This window comes from Heteronotia binoei, chromosome 4, assembly GCF_032191835.1.
Source record: "Heteronotia binoei isolate CCM8104 ecotype False Entrance Well chromosome 4, APGP_CSIRO_Hbin_v1, whole genome shotgun sequence".
Classification (NCBI taxonomy): Eukaryota; Metazoa; Chordata; class Lepidosauria; order Squamata; family Gekkonidae; genus Heteronotia; species Heteronotia binoei.
In genome coordinates, this window is record NC_083226.1 from 147713559 (window position 1) to 147730995 (window position 17437).

The 17437-nt window shown below is 40.0% G+C and overlaps 1 protein-coding gene across 1 annotated transcript in view; it reads left to right on the plus strand.

Annotated features, from left to right (window-relative positions):
• The window catches only part of DHX29 (DExH-box helicase 29), a 35119-nt gene extending 18197 nt beyond the window's left edge, over positions 1 to 16922 (plus strand). Inside the window, exons 12-27 of the mRNA XM_060235983.1 lie at positions 1099 to 1242; positions 1528 to 1704; positions 2533 to 2673; positions 3604 to 3748; positions 3977 to 4097; positions 5293 to 5377; positions 6094 to 6182; positions 7056 to 7184; positions 7580 to 7655; positions 8482 to 8706; positions 9977 to 10113; positions 11420 to 11513; positions 13053 to 13340; positions 13590 to 13721; positions 14320 to 14416; positions 16199 to 16922. Of these exons, the coding sequence (XP_060091966.1) occupies positions 1099 to 1242; positions 1528 to 1704; positions 2533 to 2673; positions 3604 to 3748; positions 3977 to 4097; positions 5293 to 5377; positions 6094 to 6182; positions 7056 to 7184; positions 7580 to 7655; positions 8482 to 8706; positions 9977 to 10113; positions 11420 to 11513; positions 13053 to 13340; positions 13590 to 13721; positions 14320 to 14416; positions 16199 to 16254 (2136 nt within the window). The 3' untranslated portion in view covers positions 16255 to 16922. The remainder of the gene's footprint in view (positions 1 to 1098; positions 1243 to 1527; positions 1705 to 2532; positions 2674 to 3603; positions 3749 to 3976; positions 4098 to 5292; positions 5378 to 6093; positions 6183 to 7055; positions 7185 to 7579; positions 7656 to 8481; positions 8707 to 9976; positions 10114 to 11419; positions 11514 to 13052; positions 13341 to 13589; positions 13722 to 14319; positions 14417 to 16198) is intronic.
• The last annotated feature ends 515 nt before the right edge of the window (positions 16923 to 17437 follow it).

The following is a 17437-nucleotide window of genomic DNA, read 5'->3' on the forward strand; positions in this document are numbered from 1 at the left end:
ATGATTTGCATGGGGAGAATTTCTAGAGGTATATTTTAACTTTGTTCATTAAGTAATATTTTTGAGTTGCACTGTTTTGTATATATGTGTTTAATGCTGGTTTTGCTAATACTGGTTTTGCTAATACTGAATCAAGTCTCATATGGTTGATTGGTGGCTATTTGTGTTGTTCATATGTGCCAGTTCCTTACAGGAAGGATTAGTTTTGTGTTGCTCTTAAGAAAGTGCCGTATTTTTCGGACCATAAGACGCACCCCCCCAAAAGAAAGTGGGGGGAAAAGTGTGTGTGTCTTATGGAGCGAAGGGATTGAGGGCGGAGGGAGCGATCCTGGCGCTTGCTGTAAGCGTCAGAGCTGGAGCCAGGCAGACAGGCACGGAGGAAGCACGCTGTCTCCTCCGCAGCCGGCGCTCGCGAAGTGCTGGGTTTGCAGTGGGGGCAGCGTGGAGTGATCCCAGCGCTTGCTGGAAGCAGAGCTGGAGCCAGGCAGGCACAGGGGAAGCGCCGGGATCGGAGGCGGAGGCAGCGGATCGCCCCCCCAGGAGGAAGGTGCGTCCTATGGTCCGGAGCGTCTTATGGACCGAAAAATACGGTATCAACTAGATAGGAACCTAACTAGACTTTTAGCCATACAGACTGGACTAAAAACTGTTTGTACTGTTTAAAACTGTTTGTACTGGCTGTGTCATGCTGAAGGAAGTAGAGGATTTTTTTTTTCAATAAATGGAATAGATTGAACTGTGATCCACTCAAACTCACGAGGAGTAAGAGTTTCCATTCTGAACATCTGAAGCTGCCTTATACTGAATCAGACCTTTGGTCCATCAAAGTCAGTATTGTCTTCTCAGACTGGCAGCGGCTCTCCGGGGTCTCAAGCTGAGGCTTTTCACACCTATTTGCCTGGACCCTTTTTTGGAGATGCCAGGGATTGAACCTGGGACCTTCTGCTTCCCAAGCAGATGCTCTACCACTAAATATATATATATCTACCACTAAATATAGCTTGAAGAAAACTTGAGTAATTTCAATCATGATGTACCTTTTTATTACTAATTTGTCTTTCTCTCTCCCCTTCACCCCCCCCCCCATGTTAAATTTAGAATTCCTTGTGTGGCTATCAGATCCGCATGGAGTCCCGAACAGGCGAGGCTACTAGACTGCTTTACTGTACAACAGGAGTTCTTCTTCGGAAGCTGCAAGAAGATGTCCTTCTTTCTAATGTGTCTCACGTTATAGTAGATGAGGTTAGCAATGTTGTCACAGGCATTGGGGGAGGTGAGAACTAGGTAACCAACATACTTTATAAACTGGTTCAGGTGGGTAGCGGTGTTAATCTGTAGTAGCAGAACAAACAAGTCTAGAAGCACCTTAGAGACCAGCGAAATTTCCCCGAGTATTAGATTTCATGAGTCAAAAGGTCACTTCATTAGATTGAGCTTTGACTCTCAGAAGCTTATATCCTGGAATTGCTGCTACAGGAACAGCTCTTTGCTTTAACTTGTTTTCTGTGTCTTTTTTCCCTCCCTAAGGTACATGAAAGAAGTGTCCAATCAGACTTCTTGTTAATTATCCTGAGGGAGATCTTGCACAAGCGTTCAGACCTGCATCTTATTCTAATGAGTGCCACTGTAGATAGCGAGAAATTCTCCAGCTATTTCACTCACTGTCCCATACTACGAATTTCAGGAAGGAGCTATCCAGTAGAGGTAAATGTGCAATTGCATTAATATAGTTGAATTGCTGTTAGAAATTACTTGAAGATAGCATCCATATATGTCTATTGTTGCAATTCTATATGATCTTGAATCTTAGTGAAACTAATATTCAGTCTCTTTTGTAAAAAAAGGTGAACTCTTATGACTTCATTGATTCTGTAGCTGCGTACAGACATCATGAACTACCACAATTTCATTAATATACTTTTTAACAAAAAAAAAATCTGCATGTGGAGCAATAGAATGTGTAAGAAATGGTTCATGTCTTGCAAATGTGGAAAAGATAGTGGGGATACCATCATTCTCACTTAGTTCAGGCAGACAGTGAGGAGTAATTGTAGCAGTTCTGCTTGCACACACAGTCTTTTGCACATGGAGATTTTCTTTTTTTGGATTGTTTTGTATTTGTATGACTGTGTACATGCACACACACCTGGAAGTCATGCTGACCTCTGGTGACTGACCCTTACTGGGGGCCTGGAAGATATTCAGAGAAGTGGCTGAAAGCCTGCCCTGTCCTCTCAACTTGGTATTTCAAGGCGGTCTCCCATCCAAGTACTAACCAGAATCGACCCTGTTTAGCTTCTGGGACCTGACAAGATTGGGCTTGCCTGGGCTATCCAGGTTCAGGCTGCACATGAAAATTTTCTGTGAGATACAGTCTAATGTGAAGAAAAGCCTCCTGTGCAATTTCAGCTGAATCTTACAGATATATTTCTCTGTAGCAAAGTTAATTCTTCTTTACTTAGAAGCATGCTGTCCTTGTTCAAGTTTATTTAAAAGAGTATTTGAAGTTTTATTCATTTTGTGTGTGTTTAGATTTTCCATGTTGAAGATGTCATAGAGGAAACTGGTTTTGTTTTGGAAAAAGATTCTGAATATTGCCAGAAGTTCTTGGAAGAAGAGGAGGAAATAACAATTAATGTTACCAACAAAGGTGGAGGAATTACAAAATACCGGGTAAGACATCTCTATCAACAAATGAAACAAAACCCAGCTATTCTTTTGATAGTTTGTTTAGTTTCTTTTCAGAAATACAGTATTCCAATATTGAAAATGGATTTCTCTTATGCTTTGTAATAACTTGATAAGTGGTTTATTAGGTGAAAACCAAGTATATGGGCGCCCATGACGCTATGTAGCCGTAGTTTATTACACGAATGTTTCATCTTCCCTCAAAGATGGTTCCGTTTTTCCTTTTTTATTCTTATTCTTTCATTTTATTTAGATATTATGCCCTGCTTTTCTCTTCAGTGGGGATCCAAAGTAGCTTTGTTCTCCCCTCATCACCACCCTGTAAGGAAGCTAAGGCTGAGAGAGAAAGACTTGTTCAGGGTTACCTAGGAAAGTTCTGTAGAAGTGTGAGATTTAAACCTGAGTCTCCTAAATCCTAGTTCAGGGGTGACCAAACTTGCTTAACATAAGAACCAAATAGAATAAATGTCAGATGTTTGAGAGCCGGAAGGAAGGAAGGAAAATAGATGGAGGGAGGGAGAAGTGGAAAGAAAGCAAGTTTAACTTTAAACATATTCTCCAAGCCGCTGGCTGGCTTGGCTTAGAGAAGTGATTTAAAGAGAGAAATGCCTTCTCCAGGCTGGCTGACAGGGCAGTATGGGCTTCAAGAGCCACATAGCATGTGTGAAAGAGCCTCATGTGGCTCCTAAGTCTCATGTGGCTCCTACATTACATATAGGTGGAGAGTTTCTGAGGCATGCAGGAAAGGGCAAGATATAAATCTAAAAATTAAATTAATAGCTATAGCTAAGTACTTGTAATGTTTTTCATACAAAGCATAGTATTTTAAGACAATTACATGAAACTGAAATGGCATGTATCCCTGCTTTATTCTCTTCATAGTTCACTCTTCTTTTTCCCCCTTCATTTTTTTAGGAAAACATCTCTGTTCAGGTTGCCTCAGGTATTGATTTAGGTCCCTACTATCAAAAATACAGCAGTCGAACTCAGCAGGCCATCTTCTTCATGAACCCTTATAAGATCAACTTTGATCTCATCTTGGAGTTGCTTGCATTTTTAGGTATGCCTTTTTATTAAAAAAAACCCTCTAGTATATTTTTCTGTTTCTTTTTGGTTGTTTGATTTTAAATCTTAATTAGGAACTTGCTGCTGGTTTTCTTCTTTAGTGGATAGTTCTGAAAAAATGTTATAGTCTGGAAGACGGCTTGCATGTGGTTTCAGTCTTTAAAAAAAAAATCATGGCACTTTTCAGTCCTCTTGTAAATGGCTTCCTTTTATATACTTACAGATAGAAGTCCTCAGTTCAGAAACGCGGAAGGAGCTGTCTTAATTTTTCTGCCAGGGCTTGCTCACATTCAGCAGTTGTATGACCTCATTTCAACTGACACAAGGTTTAATCTAAGGGAGAGGTAAATAATAATTATATGTGGATGACTTTGGGAAATGTATTTGTGTATGTCTGTGTCTGTGTAGGATTATGTGCAAGACTGAAAGACTAATGGGCTTGCCTGTGCTGACCAGGATGGTCTGGGGTAGACTGATCTCATCAAATCTCAGAAACTAAGCAGAGTGAGCCCTGGTTAGTATTTGGATGGGAGACCACCAAGAAATACAAGGAAGGCAATGGCGAATCGCCTCTGAACATCTCTTGCCTTGAAAACTCTTCAGGAGTCACCTACGACTTGATGGCACTTTCTAGCACAAATGGACTTGCCTATAGAAGACTATCCCTCCATCGGTGTGATTGGTCAAGGGTGAGGGAAATTGGAGCTGCCCCTTCCACCTGAAAACAAGATGATCCTCCAGACCAGGATTGGGCATTAGGCTGGTGTTCTTGTGCTAGGTAGCTCCCCATTGCTCGGTAGCTCCCCATTGAGCATGGGATTTTGGCCTTTACAGATTCTCTATATGTGTTTTGCCCTGTCCTGGATAGCCCAGGCTAGCCTTATCAATCATCAGGTCTATAATTCTAAGCCCTAGTCTAAGCCCAAGAAAATCCAGGGTCGCTACACAAAGACATGCAATGGTAAATTACCTCTGAACATCTCTTACCTTGGAAAACCCCACAGGATCACCATAAGTCAGCTGTGACCTGACAGCCCTCCAAAATATATGTGTTTCAAATTGTGTGGTCAATTTGTCTGCCTTTACCATGCTATTCCTGTGTGCCATTAAGACTTTTGTGGAGGGTAAGGGATGGAACTTCTTGCTGTTTTGAAATCTTACTGGGTCCCTACTAATTACAAACAGTGAATTATGGTCAAACTTGCTGGGAAAGACATCTGTGAGATCTCAGAGAGCCAGTACTCTGCTACTGGACTGGAATCTACAGAACTGTTCTTCTGTAGACCAACATTGACTATCCTTTGACCCTATTTTTCATGCAGGGGAGTTTTTATTGCTTAACAACCCAGGGATTGGGGAATGGAGAGATTTTCAGTGACCATCCCAAATGTAACTTTGCCTGTAAATTGCTACCTGTCATAGCAGTAAGTTTCAGATAAATTAACGTTAATATACATTGCTTGTGCACACACAAAAGTAAATTCCCATGAGTACCAAACAGGCCAATTTTCTTAACTGCATCATATTTGTTTCTTTCAGGCACCGGTTAATTGCACTACACTCTGTTCTGTCAACCCAAGATCAAGGAGCTGCATTTACAATACCTCCTCTTGGTGTTAGGAAGGTATAAATATATCTCTTCATTGATGTCTGTGCTTTGCCTTTCTCTGATTAATGTTTCATGTTGACTTGTTTTTTTATGTTCTACTTTGCCAATATGTTACTTTCACGTCTCTTAAAACATTGTGATAGTTGCTATGAAACTGCAGCTTCCCAGATTTGGTCCTTCCCCTCCCTCATTTCCTGTTGCTGCCTATTAAAAATCCTAATTCCTTTAGCTAAACTTGTCTGAATCCTTTTGAATATGCCAGCTGATGTGTCTGATGTCTCGTAGAGATCACTGAGGTTATTACCAAAGAGCAGTGGTTGATCAGTTTTCCCCACTTGCATATAATGTGGAAAGGCAAAACAGAAGTCAGAACAATATTTGTGCTAGTCTGAGAGATTCTGTGTTCAAGCCATGTCTGCACTGACAGGTAAAAGTGAGATGTTACCCTCAGCCCTGCTGGTGATCCAGAAGGATACAATGGTCATTGTTACCATAGGCAGCTAAAAGGTTGAGAAGAATGAACACTGTCTCACTGCCCTCTGTCTTTCTTCTAACATGATCATCCAAGAGGGTGGCTAAGGTGGTTACAATTCCAAAAAGATTGGTATACTATCTGGAAGTCCTTAGAGTTGTCTTGCCACCACTGCTTGATTAACCTTGCTCCAAAATGGAATTTTGATGACTGACTGGTTAATACCTTCATTTTAAAAGTGGTTTTGTTTCATTGATAGATTGTTTTGGCCACCAATATTGCTGAGACAGGTATCACTATACCTGATGTTGTCTTTGTAATCGACACAGGGAGAACAAAGGAGAACAGGTAATGCTCAGTTGCTATGACCTATGCATTCTGAGTTGGCTTGATATGCTTTTCGTACTTTGGCTGTGCCCAAATAATGCTGAAAGTACATTCCTGTGTAACTTGGAGGTTACCCCCTCCCCCCTTAATAATGATTTATAGGGAGTGGCTTAACCTTTAAAAGATGTGAAAATTATGAAAGCCATATTCTTCCATTTGAATAAATCATATATGTTTTCATCTCTTTACTCTTTATTTTTTAAAAAATAGAATAATTAGCTATTTTGGTGAGGAAGTCAAACTTAATGCAAGGAACCTCCACTTCTGAACATGAAAAAGAATTGTTTTTGAGAATGTTTCCCTTGAGCACCGAATAAAAATTGGCTTCATCCTTTGGGATACTGTTGTTTGGTACTGTCCCACTTTCATTGATTGGCTGGCCAGGCTCACACGAGCCTTTTAAAGCTCACACGAGCCTTTGCTGGCAGAATTGCCCCATGCACCTTCCCTGTGATTTACAACATGGGATTTGCTGGTTGCTTTGTTCTCAAGCAGGAATTTGGAGTGAGGGGAATGTCTAAGCCACAAGAGTCCCTTTTTCCACCTGCTTTATTCCATATGGTAAGGGGGACTAATATTGAAATAGATCTGATCAGAGGAGAGAAGTAAGGCCCTAACTCAGATGACAGGTTTAGTATATTAATTGGATTGGAGCGATAACCACTAGACACATTGGGGAGTCCAGTCCAGAACATGGCTTCAGTAGCTGTTTAGATCTAAGAAAGAACCAAATTTTTATGGCCATCCAGTCCTTAATATTTTTAAAACTAAGCATATGTAGGGTGTGTGTGGTTTATTTGCCAAACTTTTTGTTTAAATGCCATTTTTTTCTAGGTACCATGAAAGCAGTCAGATGAGCTCATTGGAGGAGACTTTTGTGAGCAAAGCAAGCGCATTACAACGTCAAGGGAGAGCTGGGCGTGTCAGGGATGGATTTTGCTTTCGAATGTACACCAGAGACAGGTGAGATTACATGGATCATCAGGATTTTGGAGGCTAGGCGGATTCTGTTGTCTGTATCTTTTACAGAGAGCCATCCACTGAAATATAGTATGGTACTTACATATATCTATTCTAATGGTTCTCTTAGCTGTTAAATGGCGTAGGTGTATTCTTCTACAAGAATATTTCCTTTCATGGTACAAGTGCATAGCATAACACCTCAGGGAGAATTAACAGAACCAGTTTCCTGAATCATAATTCTGTATTTCTTAGCTTCTATGTCCTTCAGTAGCAACATTCAAAGAAACCACTGCCAGTTCACCCCATATACAGCTCAGATCCCCACATGGTTGTGTATTTGAAGGATTTTGGAGCATGAACTAGACTTTAGTCTGACTTTATTGTGGTCTTTGCAGATTTGAAAGTTTCTTAGAATACTCCGTTCCAGAAATATTACGGGTGCCCTTGGAAGAACTGTGCCTTCACATAATGGTAAGAACTTTCTGCTTTAATTACTCAGACTTTTAGCTTGTCAGAAAGAAATGGTCTCTGGATTTCTGGGGACTTGCAAAAGGTCTAGTTTCTTAGCAGGAATTGCAATGAGAAAGTTGTTTGTATCTTAAAAGGGGGGGAGGGATTTGTTCCTGAATCTGGAAGCAAAGTATATGAAGAAAAAACGTTCTAACAACTGAGCTATTTTCAAAGGTCTGGGAGACCAGAGTGGAACAGTGAGAACTCCAAGAGAAATGGGTTCCTATAGCTGAGGTGACATGATCAGCACCTGAGCTTAAGTTTTATAGAAATTAGCAGGAAAAGGAGACCCTTTACTTACAACCTCAGAAAACTGGGCCTAATTTAGAAGCCTTAGCTCACCTGTTAGAATGCTGCTTAGGTAAAGAACAGGGGTGGCCAAACTGTGGCTCAGGAGCCACATGTGGCTCTTTCACATATATTGTGTGGCTCTCGAAGTCCCCACTGCCTTGTTGGCTGACTTGGAGAAGACATTTGTCTCTTTAAATCACTTCTCTAAGCCAAGCCAGCCAGCAGCTTGGAGAATGCATTTAAAGTTAAAGTTGCTTCCTTTCTACCTCTCCTCCCTCCCTTCCTCCTCCCTATCTTGCAGCTCTCAAACATTTGACATTCTTGTATTGACATTTATTCTGTGTGGCTCTTACATTAAGCAAGTTTGGCCACCTCTGGTAAAGGAGGGGAGACAGTTCTGGTGAAGAAATATATCTTCCACTGCATTTATTGCTTGCATTTCCAGGTAATGTTTGTTAAATTAATGTATCTGTTTCTTGTCTTGGTTCATATACAGAAATGTAATCTTGGTTCTCCTGAAGATTTTCTCTCCAAAGCCCTGGACCCTCCACAGCCTCAAGTGGTTGGCAATGCCATGAATCTTCTACGGAAAATCGGGGCTTGTGAGCTGAGTGAGCCCAAATTGACTCCTCTAGGCCAGCATCTCGCAGCACTGCCAGTCAATGTGAAGATTGGTAAAATGCTTATATTCGGTGCTATTTTTGGCTGCTTGGATCCAGTGGTGAGTTAACAACCTTCACATCGTCCATCTAAGCCATCTTGTCATAAGGCAGTGCTAGGGCCAAAGTGGGGGAGACCAGAAGGAACATTTGGCTTGGCTCTTAAGTTCAATGGGGACCTAAAAATTTTTCAAATTATGACTCATTCTTTTTTTTTTGGGGGGGGGGGAGAGGGTTGCGTTATTATGTCCTCATGTCATAATTTTTTTAAAAAAATTACACATAGCTAGGAGACTTAAAAGCTGAAAGTGCCCTGAGCTGCTCTGGACCACTGAGAGTTCCTGCCCAGTGCTGATATTTATGATTTTTTTTTAAAAAAAATGAGGGCCTGTAGAGTAGGGTAATGGGCGGTAAGAATTTTTCTTAAATGCTAATGCAATGCAAATTGATTTGCACTATGGATTTGATGCTGTTGGGAAGTGAGATTTTTTTCCCTTGCTTTCTTACAGCATAATGGTTTATTTGTGCACCTCCCAGATCTTCCCTGGCTTTTTTTTTTTTTTTTTGCTGCAGAGTTTTGGGAACTCTACAAACTTTGAATGACTGCATGTGGCTGGGAAAATTCAAATTATTCTGGTCCCATGTGCATAGCAGCGTCTTTACTTGCTCCTGTGGCCACACTTTGTCTTCTACCACTGAGGAGCTGTTCTGTTCCCCCTCCCAATTGTAGAGATATAAGGGGAAAAACATATCTCTGCAACAAAAAGGGCTAGACCAGGGGTAGCCAAACTTTGGCTTGGGAGCCACATGTGGCTCTTTCACACATATTGCGTGGCTCTTGAGGCCCCCATCACCATGGAGAAGGCATTTCTCTCTTTAAATCACTTCTCCAAGCCAAGCCAGCCGGCAGCTTGGAGAATACATTTAAAGTTGCTTTCTTTCCACCTCTCCACTTTTATTTACAGCTCTCAAACATCTGACATTTATTCTATGTGTTTCTTTTGTTAAGCAAGTTTGGCCACCCCTGGGCTAGGCACTTACTTTTTTTTAAATGAAAGCTGGGAATTCAGAGAACCTGATAACACAGTTATTAAAATAATCAATTGCTGATTTTAAATTAAAATCTGAAAACACCCCATAGCTTTATGTGCCTTATAACTTATAGCCGCCCTGAGCCTGCTTTGGCGGGGAGGGCGGGGTATAAATAAAAATTAAAAAAAAAATAACTGTAATTGCTTTGTCTATCATTTTACTGCAAAATAGACTTCATTGGCCTAAAAATGTAATTGCTGTATATACGTAACATATTATATGCCCCTTAATCTGTCATAGGCCACTCTTGCTGCTGTGATGACAGAAAAATCTCCATTCATTACACCTATTGGAAGAAAAGATGAAGCAGACCTTGCCAAATCTTCCCTGGCACTGGCCAACTCTGACCACTTGACAATCTACAAGGCATATCTAGGGTAATGAAAATACTCATTTTCATTTATGGCTTTCCTTTCTCAGCACAAATTAAGACAGATTACAAATGTATAAAAAAGCAACCGGAATTATCAGGCTGGAATTACAAAATCAGAAAACATTGCAGACAGAAAGGTATAAAACAATTTAATCGAGTGAGACTTTTAATTACACTTTTAATTATTTATTTTTGTTATTATTATTATTGCCACTTGTTTATGATGAACATCATTAACTGTCCCTCCCTCTGCTGTCCTTTGTGCTGTGGTTTCTTTGGGCTGGTGAAGTGTAATGTTTTAGCGGTTCTGCATTCTTGACTCTCTCTGTCCTTTAATCTGGTACTGCTGATGTAGCTTCCATAGTGCAATTTGTTTTAATGTGTTTAAACTATTTATTTGCTTAATTATTGTTTTGTTTTAACATGTTTTAACTATTTATTACTCTGCGCTATTGTGATGCTGAATGGCTTAAATATTTGTTTGTAATCTGCCCCAACCAGCTTGCAGGGTGGATGGAATATAAATTCGAAAAATAAAAACAAATAAAATAAATTATGGTTCTCTCCCCCCCCCCCCCCCACAAGCCAGGAAAATGCAGCAGTGTTGTAATACTGGTACATCGCTTCCTCTTCCTCTCCCTGGAAGCAAATGGACATCTGCCGTAGCAGAGTATTGCATTTCCCATGAAGAGGGGACCAGCCTTTTGAAGCTAGGCATCCTTACTTTATTGTCTGGAATTCCCCTCTGGGACTGTGTGGACCCTTGGGCCTTAATGCTGCCTATCACGTTGGGCATTTTGCTAGGTCTCTGCAAGCAGATGTGTTCATTTTGAACACCCAGATCTGAACCAATTTATTTAGAAGCAAGTCCAAATTATTTCAGTGGACTTAATTCATAATACACATGTGCTTCATAATTGGGGCTTTAGATCAGGTTTGTTAAACAGCTAGATTTGAGTCCAGTAGCACCTTAAGGAACAACAACATTTTTGGGATATAACAGTCCCTTGGAAGGGGAGGTCTGACTCTCAAAAGCTCATACACCGGAAATCTTGTTGGTATCTTAAGGTGCTACTGGACTCAAACCTAGTTGTTCGACTGCAGACCCACACTGTTATCCTCTGAAACCAGTTTATAAACGTACACAGGCATTTATATTTTATAGGTTGTTGAAACTGGTTTAATACTGACATTCCTGTTCTGACTACATTTGTCTGTGGTCCCCTGGAAGATCAGCTAATACTTTTTCTCTATGTTTTTCAATAGTTATCCTTGTGAGTTCTTGTTATAACGAATTATTATTTTTCGAGGTGGAAGAAAGCCCGTCAGGAAGGAGGGTACCGTGCTGAAATAACATACTGTAGGAGAAGTTTTCTCAACAGGACATCGTTACTAACTCTGGAGGTACCAGCAACAATTTGCATTATTTTTTGGGTGTGGGGAAACATTTTATGGCTTGGTTTTCAGTATGAATGAAACATTATTTGATTTTGTGCTTTGAATTTGAAATCAAATATAGTTGAAGAGTTGAAATTATGACACTGTTTCCAAAGGAGCAAAGTCCTGCAAAGAAATTGGAAAACGTTTGTTGTGCTTGTGGGGTTCTTAGCTCCATGCATATGTAGGGCTGCAGATGGCTGCCTGTGTGATAGTGAGATGATAATTTTTGCCCAGTACCAAGGACACTGTAGAGATTGTACATCTTTATTGTTTCTAGTTGTATTTCACTGTTATGATGTAAAGTGTTCTGCATGACTCTGGTCAGATCTAGTGTTACCAGCTCCTTGTTGGGAAGTTTATGGAGATTTGGGGGTATAGTCTGGGGAGGACAGGGTTTGGGAAGGGGAGGGACCTATGCAGGTATAATGTCATTGAGTTCATCCTCCTAAGCAGCCCTTTTCTCCAGGATGACTTATTTCTGATGTCTAAATCTGGGAGATCTCCAGGCCCCACATAAAGGTTGAAAACCAGACCTGATTCAGATAATTGGCATGCACTTAAGGAGCCTTAGGCATCTAGTTAGCTTTCCTGTATCAAATCATTTAATGCCTGGGTAGAGGCAGTGTCTTAACTTGTGTGAAGTTGGACATACTTGCCATTTTCAGGTGCTTCTGTACCTCCTTACATAATATCCATTGACATGGGTTAGATGGTTTCTAATCTACAAAAGGATATATTATTGTGTTACTTTTTTGTTTCTTGTCCTTCTCCAAGGCATTTCTGTTCAGGGGCTACCAGACTGCTTCTCAGAAGCCACATGTGGCTCTTTCATAAGTATTGTGTGGTTCTTGAAGCCCACACCACCCCATTGGCCAGCTTGGAAAAGGCATTTGTCATTTTAAATCACTTCTCCAAACCTAGCCAGTTGGCTGCTTGGAGAATGTGTTTAAAGTTGCTCTCTTTCCACCTTCACCTCTCCTATTTGCTTACCTTCCTTTCTTCCTTCCTTGCGGCTCTCATACATCTGACATTCATGTCTTGTGGCTGTAAAATATCTGCCGTTTATTCTGTGTGGCTCTTACATTAAGCAAGTTTGGCCACCTCTGGACTAGGTCATCTCTGTTCCTTGTGTGTGGAAGCATCCTCCATGATTTTTTTTGTGAACTCCAGTGATTGTTCCCCTATATTCCTGGTCCTATTCATGACAAGAAGAATGGAAATCATGGATACAACATATGGAATTGAACCCTAAAAAGGTTTACGGTTTTGGGGTCTTTTCCCCTGAAGCCTTGCTTGTAAGAGCTGTTATGTGGAAACTAACAAAATATGAGGTAACTGGTTCCGCAAGATGGGCTCAGAATTCAAGGGTGTGTAACTCAGAAAGCAGAGAAATAAAGAGTTATACTGTGTTTCTCAAGTCTAAGCTGAACTAGTGAAATTTATTTCCTTTAAGTCTTGACTTAAATGGATTATTAAAATGCAGACCACATACATCTGTTCTAGGACATGAAACAAGAGCTAATCAAAGTGGTGCGGGTTGCAGGATTTGCAGCGCCATCCGGTTATCATGGAGATGCACACTCCCTTTCAGTGCAAGAAACAGCCCTTCTTAAAGCTGTGCTGACTGCAGGGCTGTATGACAATGTTGGGAAGATAATATACACCAAGTCTGTAGATATTACGGAGAAATTGGCTTGCATGGTGGAGACTGCTCAGGGTAAAGCCCAAGTGCACCCTTCTTCTGTGAACAGGGACCTGCAGACCTGTGGGTGGCTGCTATATCAAGAAAAGGTAAGAGCTTGTAATGTACAAAGTTGAACATAGTCTTACGAAAACTCTGTTTAAGGCCAGAATATATCTACTTGGCTGAAGTGAGAGTGCATAACGGCACCAGGTGTGTAGTCGCTCATTGTATTTACCAAGAAGAGTATGTCACAAGGGCTCAGGAAAGATGGGGATGGGAAAATAGCATACTGTTCCATAAAAAGTAGCAGTTTGGTAATGTAATTGAGTGAATTTATCTTTGTGCTTTGCTTGCAGGTCAGGTACGCCAAAGTGTACTTGAAGGAGTCTACTTTAATTTCCCCTTTTCCAATTTTACTTTTTGGAGGTGACATAGAGGTTTTGCATCGTGAACGTCTCTTATCTGTTGATGGCTGGATCCATTTTCAGGTAAATTTAGGTTCTGGGGGCTTTTTATGGGCTAGATTACTGAGATGTTAGATCTAGTGGATGCTTAAGATCATTGAACCCCATCTTAATCTGTACTGAAACTAGCACCAAATTGTTCTTAAACTGTTTTAAATTTTTTTAATGTAAATGTTTTATTGTATGCCATGTGTTGTGAGCCGCCCTGAGTCTGCTTCAGCGGGGAGGGCGGGATATAAATCCAATTAATTACTAAATAAATATATACTCACATACCTATAGTCCTGTTCCAGTATTTTTTCATTCACTGTCTAAGTGCCTAAGCAGCAGTACAGGAAACTTGTAAGAAAATACGAAGAATATGAAAGGTTCCTTTAATCCATAGAACTTTCCAAACAGGGAAATTATGCTGTCTTTCTTAATTACATTTTCCTGTTCCAAGAGCTAAAATGCAAAGAATTACACATAATGTTTTACAAAATTATGGTCTTGGGTTTTTTTTCTTTTTTTTATAGAACATATTTTTTAATTAGTAGTACCTCAGTAGCAAATTGCTTGATGGAGGGAGGTGGGGAATAAAAGTTTTATATTTTTGTAAGGTTTAATATATTTACTTTTACAGGCCCCTGTAAAAATTGCAGTAATTTTCAAGCAACTGAGAGTGCTCATCGAGTCAGTTTTAAAGCAAAAGCTTGAAAACCCTAAAATGTCACTTGAAGGTAATAATGTTGGTTTCTTCACCATCACAATGTTGTATAGAAAACACATGGTGCTACATACAGTTTTTGGAGTAACAAAACACTTGCATCCTTATCTACATGTGGAATGGAGATAATACTTTAATCTTGAGAAACACAAAAGTTAATTGCTTTGCATTAATAAACTGTAATAAGCACTTTGAAAGCACATAACCAGTAGGAAATACTCCTTTAACACTGACTCAAGTTTAGCTCATTAGTATCTGTGAAATCAAAACTTATAGTGTTTAAATCATTCTTAGTGGAGTCTAGTTCATTATATATATATATTCCCCCCAATCTGTTAAGAATTCCAATGTGTGCACAGAATTCTCTCAGTTTATTTCAGTAAAGGGAGCTGATCTTGTACACTCAAAGGAATATGTGTGCAACTTGGACCCATCTTTTGAAGGTGACGTGTTCAAGAGTATGTAAGGACATATGAGCAAACAGACTTCTTGATTGGGACATCCATTTCAGCATGGATAAATTACTCCTCTGTGGCTCAGCTACACATTAGTGAAGGTGGCTCAGCTAAAACACACATTGGTGAAGTGATCTTTCTTGCTGTAATATGCAAGCTTTCACATTATGCACAATTCTTCATTAAGCAGACCTAGAAAGATTAGTTTATAAAAGTTTGTGCTGGTGCAGATATCAGCCTAGTCGCAGCTTTTTAAAGTTTCAGAAACATTGTAGTAGCTTTAGAAAACAAGAGCTCTTTCCAGTTCTTTGCTATTTGTATTCAGCATTGTAATAAATGCAAATTCTTTGAAATGTTCTCTAAAACTTTCCCCCTCCGTGGCCCAGTTCTCTCCCTGTGGTCTGGGCTGAGGACAATCACAGAGCGATACAGACACTGCGCGCTGGCTAGGAGCTTTCCCCGCCCTCTCTGACGTTTCCAAACATCAGAGAGGGATGAAGGAGGGCTTCTGGCCAGCACACAGTGTCTGTAGCGCAATCTGAATTCTACAGGCAGCAGCAGCTTGGGGGGCAGGGGCTGGAGCATAGTGCACCATGCAGCACCAATGATAAATAGAGAGGGGAGGGGGCTATCGGGCCACCTTTGATGACTCGGTATTGAGGCTTCCATGGCCCGGTACCGGGTCGTGACCCTGCATACGGGAAACGCTGCTCTAAAACTTGCCCATTTCCTTTTAGGCCAAGGACTGAAAAGGAACTCAGATTTCTTTCTAAGCATGTAAATAGCCACAGCAAAAACCTTATGATCTGAAACTTAGCATTATCCACCACAGATCATTTTTTGTACATCTTTAAACAAGTATTTCAACTTGTAAAGCAAGATTTGTGCAAGTTTTTTGGCAGAATTTAGAGATACTTTTAAGCAACTAATGCTGAACTGAATGTATGAATTCTACTTTAGAGATTGCAGCTCAAATATTCTCAATGACCTGTTTTACTTGTATCAAGCATTAAAATGACTGACAGTGACACTCATGGATTGTCTAATCATAACATTTGTAGCAGTCTCAGTAACACTGGCTTCAGCTGTGTTTCCAAATTTTAACTGGAAAACTGTCATTAAAATGCAGTGAATGTTTATCATCTTTCCCAACATTTGAAAAGTTGAAGTTAACTTTCTGCTGGTTTCTATCTTCACAGTTATATTTGCTGCTTTTAGCAGACAGAGGAGTATGACAATGTAATGCAATGTATTACAATTTGGGGGGGGGGGCTCTAGAAGTCACTGTTTTGAGATATACTTGGGGGGTGTTTCTGTGACACTGTTGTCATCTCTTTCAGATGATAAGATTTTGAACATCATCAAAGAACTGATAAAGACAGAAAACGTCATTTGAAACATAAACTTGGCAGTATCTTCAGAGCCACTATAATTGGAAGGAGAAAATTATACATGAGAAAAGTCCTATTTAAAGGGAATGTGACATCAACCATCATGTGAGAACTGCCTGAATTGGGGTATAAATACATTTTCTGTTTTGTGATGGAGGAAAGTGTATAGTAAAATTTTACAATAAGTTGTGGTGCCACTTGCTAGAATGTTCTAAATGAGAGCAATTCAAAGTTTTGTGCATAAAAATAATCACTGCATACTGCATGAGTTTCATATCTTAATGTTTTCAGGATCAGAATGTGAATCTGTATGGAATTATTTTGAGCTGTCTTCTTGAAGACATGATTGGTGAGCAGGAATTATAGTTCTTTTACTTGCCAAAATATTTTTTACAGTATTAATCCCTTACAAAATGGATTTTATCTTCATCATGGAAATTTTAAGCAGTGCATTTTAAGAAACTGGGATTTTTTTTGTGAATATAAAATTACCTAAGTGATGAGCTGGAAACAAATTTCAGATGAGCAGAAGCTAATTAATTTCAGAGCTCCATTAATACTTTGGCTCCATTATCCTCAGAATTGCACTTCTGTGCCAGAAAGAAATGCATACTTAGCCTTGACAAAGGTGTAACATGAGTTCTTGAAATAAAAAAATAACATTATAAAACAAGAATGTACAACTGTTTTCTACTCTTGAAGGAAGGCTGCAATACACAAAAACAGTTATAAAGTCTATAAAATAATGAGGTGTATGTTCATTGCTTCGCTAGTTGAAGTGCTGCAAGTCATTTTACAAAAATACCGTTATATGTAATCCTTGTACAAGGACATCTGAAACAGACAGCACAGTGTATGGGTTAGAACAGGGGTGTCGAACTCATTTGTTATGAGCTGAATTTGATATAAATGAGACCTTGTTGGGCCAAGCCATGGCGAGCCGTGCCGTGTGTGTACCTATCTAAGATTAGGTAGCAGAGATATAAACTTTATAAAGAATACAGACAAACACAATTAAAGATTTTTTTAAAAAAAACCTAAAACAAAACATGCTTAAAATATTAACACTCATTAGTCTTAAAGGTGCTTTCTTTGTCTCTTTCCCATGGGATCCAGGGAGATGGGCAAAGGAAGCTCTGGCTCTTGCCTTCCTTCCCCAGGGGACCAGGAGGGGGAGGAGCCTCAGCC